Source organism: Osmerus eperlanus, chromosome 20 (assembly GCF_963692335.1).
Source record: "Osmerus eperlanus chromosome 20, fOsmEpe2.1, whole genome shotgun sequence".
NCBI classification, from domain to species: domain Eukaryota; kingdom Metazoa; phylum Chordata; class Actinopteri; order Osmeriformes; family Osmeridae; genus Osmerus; species Osmerus eperlanus.
Genome location: NC_085037.1, coordinates 9,012,685 through 9,024,835, shown reverse-complemented (window position 1 = coordinate 9,024,835; position 12,151 = coordinate 9,012,685). Strand labels below are relative to the sequence as shown.

At 47.7% G+C, this 12,151-nt stretch overlaps 1 protein-coding gene across 1 annotated transcript; it reads right to left on the bottom strand.

Annotated features, from left to right (window-relative positions):
• Positions 1 to 373: 373 nt before the first annotated feature.
• chrna11 (cholinergic receptor, nicotinic, alpha 11) lies at positions 374 to 11,599 on the bottom strand. The gene is made up of 10 exons (XM_062445998.1): positions 11,268 to 11,599; positions 9,773 to 9,912; positions 9,288 to 9,332; positions 9,053 to 9,162; positions 8,837 to 8,916; positions 5,764 to 5,931; positions 5,271 to 5,465; positions 3,815 to 3,901; positions 3,274 to 3,383; positions 374 to 1,966 (listed from the first exon to the last, which is right to left on the bottom strand). The coding sequence occupies exons 1-10, from the start codon at positions 11,317 to 11,319 to the stop codon at positions 1,235 to 1,237; spliced, it is 1,719 nt and encodes a 572-aa protein (XP_062301982.1). The 5' UTR covers positions 11,320 to 11,599; the 3' UTR covers positions 374 to 1,234.
• Positions 11,600 to 12,151: the final 552 nt, after the last annotated feature.

Sequence of the window (12,151 nt, the reverse complement as noted above, 5' to 3'; positions counted from 1 at the left end):
TGCTTTGAGAAAGAGATTCAGATATCTGGAGATTGGTCAGCGCTTAGTGTCCAGCCGGCTAAGATGAGGATGAGAGGAATAAGTGGTCTGTCCAGGTTCTCTCCGTTTTAAATGTAGAATGGAACTTTAAATAAAAGGGTTATTCAAAGCCTCTCTATTTGACAATCATGAACCTGTTATGACAGGATGAAAGATAGAAACCATTCTATTTTAACTTCTCTGTGTTTCAGAACGTTCAAATTTCCGAGGCTCAACGGATTCCTTGGCGTTCCCTGAATTCTATCTCTGTCACTAGGGACGTCCTCTGCTTTCTTTCTCTTTGTTGTCTCTCCTGGTAAAGTCAGCCTAACCCCCACCCTCCCTCTTTCTCTTTCTCCCCAGCTTTCATTTCAGTGAATGACGGCGTCTTTCCCCAATATTTTTTCAGTATGCAAGGCTGAAGGTCTATCTTCTCTCTCCCAGTAAATAAAAGCGGCCAATATGTCAGCCTCATTTATCTGGCTCCATCTGTCTCTTTCCCTCTTTCATTTTGTATTTATCTGTCTCTCTCTCTCAGTTTTTCTCTCTCTCCCAATCGCTCTCTCTCCCTCTGTCTCTTTCTCTTTGCCTCTCTTTCTTTTTGTCTTTCTCAATCTGTCTGATCATCACTTACTTTCTATGTCTGTCTCTCTCCCGCTGTTTCTCTTTCTCTATCTCTGCCCCTCTCTCTCTCTCTTTCTCTACCTGCCTGTCTCTCTCCCTCTCTTTTTCTGTCTCTTTGTAAGGTCACAATCGTCCGATCTCAGGCTTGAATTGTCCCTGTTGTATACTGGCCTTATTGCCCTTCCAGCTCACCTTCTCCCCCAGAGAACCACTTTTCTTTTCCTGGGTTATTGGCTATTTCACCATCCTAAGCTGATGAACCTAGCTCTAAATGAAGAATGCCCTTCCATGTCTTTCTTTCCTCAACTTCTTTTCATTCTGCCTATTTTCTATGTTAGATTGCCTGTGATAGACTTAATTCAGCTTGTGGTCCATATATAAGATGTGCTGAGTGCATCTGAAGGAAATCTCCTGTGCAACTGAGGGAAAACCCCTCTCTCAGAGCCATAGTCAGGTCTAGATTCTCAGAAAATAGTCTCTTTTGATCCCCAAGTCTATCCTGTATCCCTTTTCACCCTACTTCCCATTCTCTCAGTTTCTGTCTCTCCCTCCTCCTTCTCCTCCTCCTGCTCCTCCCTCTATCCTTTCTTCTTCAGATAAAGTCTTTTGAGACGGCCTCCACAAAGTTGGGAGCGGACATGAGGATGGAAATGGTGCAGATGATGTTGAACACACTGAAGGCCACCAGACACAGGCGGTCGATGACCGCCGCGGCAAACTTCCACTGGTCCGCCATGCTGTCCGTCTCGTCCTGCTCACGGAAACGGTCTGCCATGTACCGCACCTCCTCCAGGATGGCCTGGAGCTGGGGGTCACCTATTCCCCCCTGCGAACAACCCCCTCCGGGTCCACCGCCAAAGCCCCCGCCACTGGAAACAGTGCTGGGGCAGCCCACTGTGTCCATGTTGGGGGTAGGGGGTGGCGGGGGACTGCAGAATTGGGGGGGCAGGTGTGGAGGGGGGCTCCCTGCCATCCGGGGGGGTCCGGCCGAGATGCTGTTCCTCTGGAGGGACTCGGGAAGCAGTGGGGGCTCGTCCAGGTTCTGGAACCCTATGTAGAGCAGGTTGCCGTTGTTGTTGGCGCTGGACTGGGCATGGAGGTGGGGGTGCCCGGCGTGGAGCGGCCCGGCCTGGAGAGGGGCAAGGTTCTGTGGGTGCAGCGGGTGCAGCATGGCGTCTGGAGGGTTGGGCAGGCTGCCACTCTGGGAGCCTGAGGAGCAGCGGCGGAGGTGCGGGGCACAGGGGGGGCGCTCCGGGCCATCGCTCTCCCCCGGACGCTTCATACGCAGGAACCATGCCACCCACTGGAGCAGGAAGAGCTGGACCTGTGTGTGTGTGTGTGGGGGGGGGGGGGGACACACATACAGAGAGAGAGAGAGAGAGAGAGAGAGAGAGAGAGAGAGAGAGAGAGAGAGAGAGAGAGAGAGAGAGAGAGAGGGGGGGGGGGGGGACAGAGAAAGACAAAGTAGAAGATAGAGACAAATAAGGGAAATAAGGGAGGGGCAGAAAGAGACACAAAGAGAGGCAGACAGAGAGAGATAAAGAACAAAGAACAAGACTGTGGGAAATTCTGACAGTTGGAGATGTGACAGAACAACCTCTTGAACACTTCACTTCAATAATAGAACAGGTAGAAACAACATTTGATGTTTGAAAGCTTTGATGTACATCAAAGCTGTCAAGGGAAGTCAAGGGAACTTTCCATGGTATGTATGACTGCAGTCATATCAAACCGAGTTTTCACAGTTTATTCTCTTCGCTGTATTCTATGTATAGACATATAATTGAGAGAACTGAGAGAGAGTGGTAAAGGAGTCCCTGTCCTTTTGAAAGCCCATACAGACTTCTCTGATAATCCGGTTGTCCTCTAGAGTATTATGAACCACGAGGACTCAATGCCCTTCTCTGAGCCCCATCACTTACTGTGCTAATTGGCCAGCTGACTGGCACAATCAGAGTACTTCATCAACAGAAAGACCTTGCAGATGTGCAAATCTATAAGCTATCCGCGAGCCGTCCTCACGTTTTCACTCCAGGCCAGTCTGTTTGGCTCAAGGATATCAATAAATTGTCCTTTTTTTTCTTTTTTCTGTAAGGTCACTTGATGCGGGGCATCTGGAAGTGATTCAATGCGAGGTTTAGTGTGCGAGGAGAATGACGGGCAGGGGGGGCAAGTTTGGGAAGCAGAACGGAGGGACTCAGACACAGCAAGCTGAGGAGCCGGAGCACTGAAATCAGAAGACAGCCTCCGTTTGATGGAAAACCTCAGACCTCTGTAGTCAGCCTCTTCCTGCTGTGAAGGGGAGGAGGGTGAGGGGAGAGAGGGATGTCGGCGGAGAGAGGGATGTTGAACGGAAGAGGAAGTACAAAAGGAAAGACAGAGGGAGAAGGATGAGAGTATAAAAAGGATTTAGGGACGTGGAAATGACCCAGGCGGTAGGAGGAAATGCACTGAGGAAGCAAAGTGGATGACGGGCAGGCAGGGAGGATAATTGAAGAGGCACATAGTGACACATTATGTTTGCCAGATGGAGACAATTGTAAGGATCTTTAGTCTTAGTGTGTGTTTGTGTATGTCATTGCCTGTGTGTGTGCATGTGCGTGTGTTTATGTGGATTTGAGTGTGTCTTACCCATTTCGGCATTGCTCCTCCATTTGGGTCGTGGTGATGATATTGCAGCACCACCACAGTGGCTATGACCGACATCCCCACTATTATCATAATACTGGCAAAGTACTGGCCTGGGAAAGTGAGAAGGAGTGAGGAACAGACTAAGACAGCATTGTGATGGCCATTTGTAATAACAATAATGCTCAGAGTGGCTCTCTCACTGATCATGACTGGGCATTTTTGGGGAGTTTTAATGATCAGGATTTGTGTTGGACTCAGAGAGTTGTCTCTGCACTGAGCTCACTGGCACAACCATAATTTCCAGCAGAAAGCCTTGACGATTTATTCAGGGCAATAACACTTAAAGGCGACCAGATGGCTAGATCACCAGAGGCTGACCACAGCTGGGCTCCAACGCAACCTGGGGTCCAATTAGCTAAAGCACATCCATGCATACATACTAACACACAAAACACACTCACAAACTCATAAAACACACACTCTTAAATAAAAAGTTTTTTTTTGTTTTACAGTATTATCAGACCCACACACACAGATTTACCGATCAAAGGGATGGAGTCCGATGTAGCTGGCATAATCTCTGCTACCAGTAACATGAAGACTGTGAGAGACAGCAGCACTGTGATGCCTGTGTAGGGAGACCACGAGAGAGAGAAGGAGGAGAGAGAAAGAGAGATGAGTGAAAGAGACAGATATGTTCAAAGTTGGTATTAAGTACTCACTACCTGCATAAAATTCAGTCATTTAGCAGACGCTCTTATCCAGAGCGACTTACAGTAAGTACAGGGACATTCTCCCCGAGGCAAGTAGGGTGAAGTGCCTTGCCCAAGGACACAACATCATTTGGCACAATCGAACCAACAACCTTCTGATTAATAGCCCGACTCCCTAACCGCTCAGCCATCTGACCCCCCATATTACTCTTTCATCAAGTTCCACTGGGATCCTGTTGGTTTGACAAATGTGTCAACTTGGGACTTTAACCAATCAAGCTTAAGAAAATTGACTTAGTAAAATTAGATTAGGTTCGATCTGATTCGATTCAAATTGCAAAGTGACGGGCTAAATGCTCACAAGTAAATTACTTTCAGCTGTAGTTCTTCCGCCAGCCTATCCTCTCTAATTCTGCTGTGGAAACCCACCCCTTAACCCCTCTCATCTCGCTCTTCATTCATCCAACTCGCTCCTCGTCTCTTCCTCTTCCTCCCCCGTTTCTCATCCTTCCATTTTTTAAAGGCCGAATTTCAGAAGTGCTTTCTTGGCACAAATGGCGCCATCGGAGAAGACCCAGTAAAACATCTGTCAAATGCGCGAGAATCGTTAGATCACAAGATAAAACGCCCCCCCCCCCCTCCCCTTTAAGAATGTGGGAAAACTGGATGGATGCACTTTTAAGAATGTCACCAGCATTAATGGGAAAGGCCATCATTTAAAGGCATGTGCACTGCCGGCTCGCAGAGGCCTTGAGTTTCTGGTCCCTCTCACCCCTCCATCATGTCTGAGGTCAGTATTTGTTCCTGGTCGGCAGCGAGTGTGTAAGCTCTCTCCTTAATCAATTGCTTGAGCTTAATTACATCAATAGGTTAACTGGCTGTGCATTTTTTCTCTCACTGAGCTGAAATGCAACGTACTGCATTCTGTATCTGGGTTAAATATATGCTCGCATACATCACTGCTTTGGCAAGAACTGAGTACTTTTTTTTTCACTTCCCTTCCTTTCTTATTTTTTCCCTCTCGTCGACTCCAAATCCATTTCGCTCCATCACCGGGCAGGCTCTACAGTACCTTCCTCTCCGTCGCATCAGGCCACTTCTATTCTGCTGCCCCTCTTCTATGAAATCATTCCTCCAATCCGACCCTCTCTCCCTCCCTTTGAGTTTAAACTCTCTACGAGGCTCTTCTTTTTCCAGGTTCAATCCCCCCATCACACCCTCACATCACTGCCTTAAAACCCCCTTCCCTTCCCTGCCCTTCCCTGCCCGCCCCCCCCCTCTCACCCAGAGAGATCTTCTCTCCAGAGTCTGCGGGCAGAACGAAGATGAGCAGCGTCATGGAGGACAGCAGCACGCAGGGGATCAGCAGGTTCAGGGCGTAGTACAGGGTCCTCCTCCTGATGGTGATCACAAACGTCACGTCAGGGTAGGGCTCCTTGCAGCAGTCATAGAACTGCTCACCGCGTGTTCCAGGCACAGCTGGAGAGAGTGGCGTGAGTGGAGAGAGATAAAGAGATAAAGAGAGAGACAGGGTAGGGAAGGGAAATGAAGAATTAATCAAAATATCGTCTTGAGTTCTACCAATGCAAGGACAGATGAATAAAAGTCATTTGACATTTCTATGCAAGGTGAATTTCAATGCCGCAAGTGCACTCAGGTTATATTTTAGTATTCCAGATCATAGCCTTGTAGAACCTGAACCCAAGACCTTGGTGTTTTAAAATGCCATGCAAACCCCAAAATGAATTTGAATGGGCTGGAGCCACACATCACTCACCAACAAGATCCCACTCGCCGTTGGGCATATATCCTGAGATGTCTGCATCGCTCATCTGGAGGTCCAACAGCCAACCGTCATAGGTCCAGGAGCCAAACTTCAGCTCGCACTTCTGGAGGTCGAAGGGGAACCAGCGTACGTCCACATTACACGTGCTCATGAAGATCCCTGACAGAGAACAGGAAGGGGAACCAGCGCACGTCCACATTAGTGCTCATGAAGATCCCTGACAGAGAACAGGAAGGGGAACCAGCGCACGTCCACATTACACGTGCTCTTGAAGATCTCTGACAGAGAACAGGGAAGTGACATTTAAAGGAAAAATCACTGAGACCGAGAAAAATTGAGAAAGAGAAGGAGCTAAAGACGGAGGAGGGAGGATTGAGACGTCAGGGAAAACTGTATGGAAGCATTGTATTGTTTATTGTTTCTGTGTACATATCTACTGTGTACGTTGTTTGTGTATCTCTCAGCAGCACAGGGGATCAGTAGCATGTTGAATAAGCAGAGTCGAGCTGCAGAAGAGAAGGTGCCAGACTCCTGATCGTCACTTCTCATTATGCAGCAGTCAGCTTCCCCAGAACACAATCACATTAACCACACACACACACACATACATATACACATTCATACATACACACACACACACATACACTCACTTTGAACCACTGATAAACAGTGGTTGCTTGCGGGAAAATTTAAGCTGAGCAATTACCGATATGAACAAATCAAGTCTTTAGAGATTTCCAATAGCGCAGAATCAAAATGTCATCTTCAACTCAGGGACAGCATTCTGAGACGTTCGTTATCTGAAGAAATGCAAATGATACCAGAAGGAAAACAAATCAAGAAGCAAAAGGCCCATTTTTTCACCACCGAAAAAAACGCAACAGGTTACACAAACAATAATGATTAAGTCCTGCTCTAATCATGTAAATCATTGTCACGTCACACAGAAGGTGAGATCAAGAAACTAAAACATCCATTTCATTCAAGTGATGTATTAGTGATGATTCATGATTATTGTATTATTCCTGTTGCTGAACCCCTATATGGGCCTGTGATTTTTAAAGCGTGAACAACAAACACTCCCCAACACAACTTTCATCCCTCCTCCAGCTCACATCCCTCCTCCAGCTCACATCCCTCCTCCAGCTCACATCCCTCCTCCAGGTCACATCTCTCCTCCAGCTCACATCCCTCCTCCAGCTCACATCCCTCAGCCAGGTCACATCCCTCCTCCAGCTCACATCCCTCCTTCAGCTCACATCCCTCCTCCAGCTCACATCCCTCAGCCAGGTCACATCCCTCCTCCAGCTCACATCCCTCCTCCAGCTCACATCCCTCAGCCAGGTCACATCCCTCCTCCAGCTCACATCCCTCCTCCAGCTCACATCCCTCAGCCAGGTCACATCCCTCCTCCAGCTCACATCCCTCCTCCAGCTCACATCCCTCCTCCAGCTCACATCCCTCAGCCAGGTCACATCCCTCCTCCAGCTCACATCCCTCAGCCAGCTCACATCCCTCCTCCAGCTCAAATCCTTCAGCCAGCTCACATCCCTCTTTCAGCTGCATTGCCCGGGCTCTGACTTTGCTGTAATCACACAAGGCAATTAATTGATCAAGAGACACTAAACCTGAAATTACATTGATTAGCTGAAAGCTATCTTTATTTTCACTTACCATGGCCTGTACTCCCACATCTCAGCAACAGTTACCCAACCATAGTGTCAATCCCTTACTTCACTACCACCTTCCCATACAACAGCCAAAACTCCATCTGTATTGCTACCGTCTGTGAGTGAATATTAGTCTAGACAGGCTACTTGTTTGTATTCTTCAACCCACGTCCTCTTTGGCACTATTAACCCTCAATATCACCAATCCCCTTGTAAGATGAGAGCCCCATGCATCACACACTCCAGCCCTGCACCCCCCACCTCCACCCTGCACCCCCACCGCCACTAATTAACTCCACTACGCTCTCCCCCCCCCCACCCCAACCTCCAACCAGAAAACTCCAACCTGAACCTCCCTGGTCTGAGCCTGGCAGTGTAATTTCAGCAGGATTATTCAGCAAGGGTGTCAACTCTATTGCTCGCTCCTTGGCAGACACACCAAAACATAATCACACATTCACACAGCCTTTTATCTCCAGCATCCACGGAGGCCAAATGGACCCCGCTAATTAGAGAGTCAGATCTGGCCCAAGTCAGGCCACTCCAGGCGGGTCGGGCTCTGCTCCTTAGCTCTCTGTGTGGCGCAGTCTATATTAGCACATTTAAGCGTCTGTGTTCACATTCAACAATCTATGAATACATTAAATGACGGTGTTTCTTTTCAAGCATGCCTAAATCTGGACTTCAAAAGGGCATCTTTTTGCAGCTAGCACCAGAGACAGGATCACAGCCTTCTTTAATGTGGTGGAGCGGAAGAATCCTGAGGGGATGAAACCAATGAAGTCTAAAAATATGAAGTGGAGTTGGAAGGGGGTGTGGGGGTACTACATTCTACTTGGCGTAGTGATAGAAAAGTATTCCTAAAGCATTTAATACATCTTAATATGTTTTAACACAATTTTACCATTTAGCAATAAGAAAAATATGTAATTATACATTGTTAATCATGTCTAAATATAACAAGCAGTACGTATTACACATGTTTAATCTTGCTTATTACTCATGATCAGAATTTTGCTTGTTGTATGTAATTTTAACAGAGCTAAAAAATATATTTACAAACTGTTGAGCTTATAAATTGGGAATCCAAAACGTTAGTGACACCGCCTACAGTATATCAAAATTGGTTTGTGTCTATACTTTTCCCAGTATGTTGATCCACATCTATTTGCATCCATATGGCTCTGAGCACCGGGGATGGTTTGTCACACTAACAGAACATGTTTTTATGTGGGGTAATAATGGAATATTTACGCGATGTTCATATACTGACAGGCTGAAGGAAAGAGGCTGCCAGAGTCAGAAAGAGATCTGTAGAGGATCCTTGAAGAAGGAATGGACAGGAGGGAGATGAAAGGCATGTGAGATTCCTATTAAAGGGTTGACAGACTTACCTGGAGGTAGGTATTCACAAAATCCACTAGAGTTGACCAGCACATTTGTCTTGAAGGTGGAGTCAAAGTCATCGTCTGCACTGAAGAAGGAGAGAGGAAAGGGTGGAACTCTGGATGCCGTTTTCTTAAGTGTGTGTGGTGTGTGAGTGTGTGTGGTGTGTGAGTGTGTGTGGTGTGTGAGTGTGTGTGCTGTGTGTATGAACATTGGTGTGTTACCTGTTGTAGAGAAGGATGTCTGGGGTCCAAACCTGGTCTGTGGTGAAACGCAGGTTTTTTACTCCTGGGTATTCAGACTGGTTCCATTGGAGATAATGATCGAACCAGCTCTGATAGACATAAAACAAGACTTGGAATGAGCCATTGAAACACATAGCATGGTTTCTTCTTTTGAATGTCTGGCTTCAAATGTATCTGGAACCGAAGGGGTCGAAAACAGAGGAGCTGTCTTTACCATTCGAAGCCATATGTTTGTGGTAAGGACCTGATTTTTCTCATCCTATAAAAGAAACAAGAGTCAACCATTGAGTTGGAAGATTGGGTTCTTCCCATCAACGGAACAGACGGTTACGGCACACAGGACAATGTTGATAGAATCATGGATTTGCCAGTCGTCATCGGCTTGAATTCTCTCTGAACATACGCTGCATTTCGACAACAAGACAGACAGACAGGCAGACAGGCAAGCGGTCAGATGGTCAAGCGGGCAGACAGATGAACAGAGGGAGGGATGGAGGAGCGGGCAGGTAGCCAGATAGGTACACAGACAGGCAGACAGGCAGGCAGGAAGACAGACAGACCGGCAGACAGGCAGACAGGCAGACAGACAGAGGCAGGCAGGCAGGCAGGCAGGCAGGCAGGCAGACAGAGAGACGGATGGACAGTTTGATGGACAGACGGGTAAACGGGTATGCAGGCGGCCAGACAGACGGTACCGACCACATCCATGATCTGGACCAGGCTGAGGGTGAAGACCACGGTGAGAGGCAAGGAGTCGTTGCCCACCGGGCGCTCCATGCGGTTGTAGTCCTTCAGCAGGTTCTTCAGCAGGTTCCTCTGGTGAGGGCCCTGCATAGACACTGAGGAAAGAGAGCACAGGAGAGGGGGAGGGAGGGATGAAGTCACATTAGATGCAGACAGAGGCATGATGGATGGTTGGTGAATTTGCATTGAGAAGAATAATAGAAAGTTGATGACGGGTGAAAAAGAAAGAAAAAGACTGCAGAGCATGTGGAGAATGTGAGGAGGAGGTGAAGGAGGTGTGAAACAGTGGCAGAGTCTCCCAGAAAGTTATTTACAAACTTCATCAATACTTAACTTGCTTTAATGATTTGTGATCTTTGTGTGACCTAGCAATGTATGATCCAGCTGTCATGTTAGCATAAAATACCCCAATGCTCGACAGAGCAGAATCACAAGTGTGAAGTGAACGCTGAATGAGACAAACCATCGCCAGGCTCCCTGTCAGGGATAGCGGAGATCATTGTTGGGTAATTCTTGAGAACATTGACACGTCTCTTTTATCATAAAAGCACACACAGCCCCATTTTTGCGTTCATTCAATATCTGTGTCTAATGAGAAGAACATTCTGGCACAATTTCAAGACTACATTAAGTCTGACTCACAGGCAGTGTACATGATTAGTTTTAAGTTATTTATGTGTTGCATACTCTGCCTGAAGGGAGGTGACAAACCTCAAAAGCTCTGTGGTTCCAGAACCACCTAGGGTATATTATTAGCTCTCCCACCGGAAACCTGTTCCACTCTCTGTACAGTTTGTCTGTACAGCTGCAGCAACATGTCTCCAACAACAGAGCAGGGAAGCAGGATCCAGACAGATCCATAATGGTGCTCAAATCAAATCAATCTCATCCCCCTGCTGATACAGGCCCCCAGTGAACAACGCTCTCTTGTCCAAAGACTTCCGTAGAGATTTGGGAGAAAATAGGTTGAGTGGGTGAAGGCGGAAGGGGAGGACGGGGGGCATCTGGGTACATTTATGATAGCAGTTAAGGATCCTTCAGGAAAGCATTCCACTCTGTGTCTCTATATTTATCTGTCAACTCTACCTGCCTCAGGCTCGGAACCAGACGTTAGCGCAGTCGAACAGTCATTATCGCAGCTGTGTGTGAATGAGCTCTGCACATTCATTTGGTACACATATGCAAATTCCCACTTATAAACAAGGAAACACAGATCTGGTATCCACACACACACAAGTAAACACTTTCCCTTTGTTCTGCCTTTTCTTCCACTCCGGCTACTTTCACCTCACCCCCCCCCCCCCCCCAGGCATTGATTTGAGAGGTAGAAATATTGAGAAAGAGAGAGTGAGGGAAGAAGAAGCTATAGAGATGAGGACAGACAGTCTGTAAAAGAGTCAGAACTCGAATCTTTAGACTTGAGAGCAACAAAAAAAAGAAGGCGACTTACCGTGAATCAGAGCAGAGAATCCACAGAGAACCAGTGCACCAGAGCCCCACATTTTAGTGTCCAGAGCCAGGAGAGGAGACAGACCGGGTTAGGGGGAGCCTGGATGGAGAGGGGACGAGGAGAAGCACGGAGAGGAGGAACGTTGGATTCACAGCCAGGAATTCCCCTGGTCTGCATCCACCAAGCATGAGAGGGAATTAGTGAGTGTTCCAGAGGAGAGAGGGATGAACAGAGTGATGGAGGAAGAGAGAAGAAGAGATGGTGGATGTGAGGTACGGAGCCTGAGCTCGCACAAGCCTTCGGCAGATTGCAGTGAGTGAGTGGGGAAAGAGAAAAACATCTCATTGATTCGAGACACCAGTCAGCTCTCTCTCTCTCTCTCTCTCTCGCTCTCTCTCTCTCTCGCTCTCTCTCTCTCTCTCGCTCTCTCTCTCTCTCTCTCTCTCTCTCTCTCTCTCTCTCTCTCTCTCTTCCTCTGTCAGTGTCTCTTTCTCTCCCTTCACCCCCTCCCTTTTAGAGTCCCTCTATTTCTCTGGGAGGTGGAGCTAAGGGGGAGAACCGGAGACAAGGAAATAATGGATGGAGAGAAAGGGTGAAAGTAAAAGGGGGAGAGAAAAGAAGACAAGGGGGGTGCTGTGGTGTGTTGGCCAGCCCTCATTTGACCTTCTCTGGGCTATATAAACGGACCCGGTTGAAATTCATAAACACATGAATATATGAATTACAACCATTAATAGAGGGGGGTCTTGTGGTTCCTTGTGGAATATTACTGCCACAGTGTAAGGTGGTGGTGTGCATGTGTCTGAGGGTTGTTCTAGGTATTGTAGGTGAGGGATGGCTTTGGAGTTGGTCCGGGGGGGGGGGGGGGGGGGTTGAATCAGCAG

What these genes read in the sequence shown, in the direction of transcription:
- chrna11 (XM_062445998.1), bottom strand. Translation starts at nt 11,319, where the DNA reads ATGTGGGGCTCTGGTGCACTGGTTCTCTGTGGATTCTCTGCTCTGATT. An exon ending in CAAACATATGGCTTCGAATG is followed by an intron (nt 9,163 to 9,287) that starts GTAAAGACAGCT and finishes TATGTCTATCAG; the next exon opens with AGCTGGTTCGATCATTATCT. An exon ending in GAGGAGCAATGCCGAAATGG is followed by an intron (nt 1,967 to 3,273) that starts GTAAGACACACT and finishes ACACACACACAG; the next exon opens with GTCCAGCTCTTCCTGCTCCA.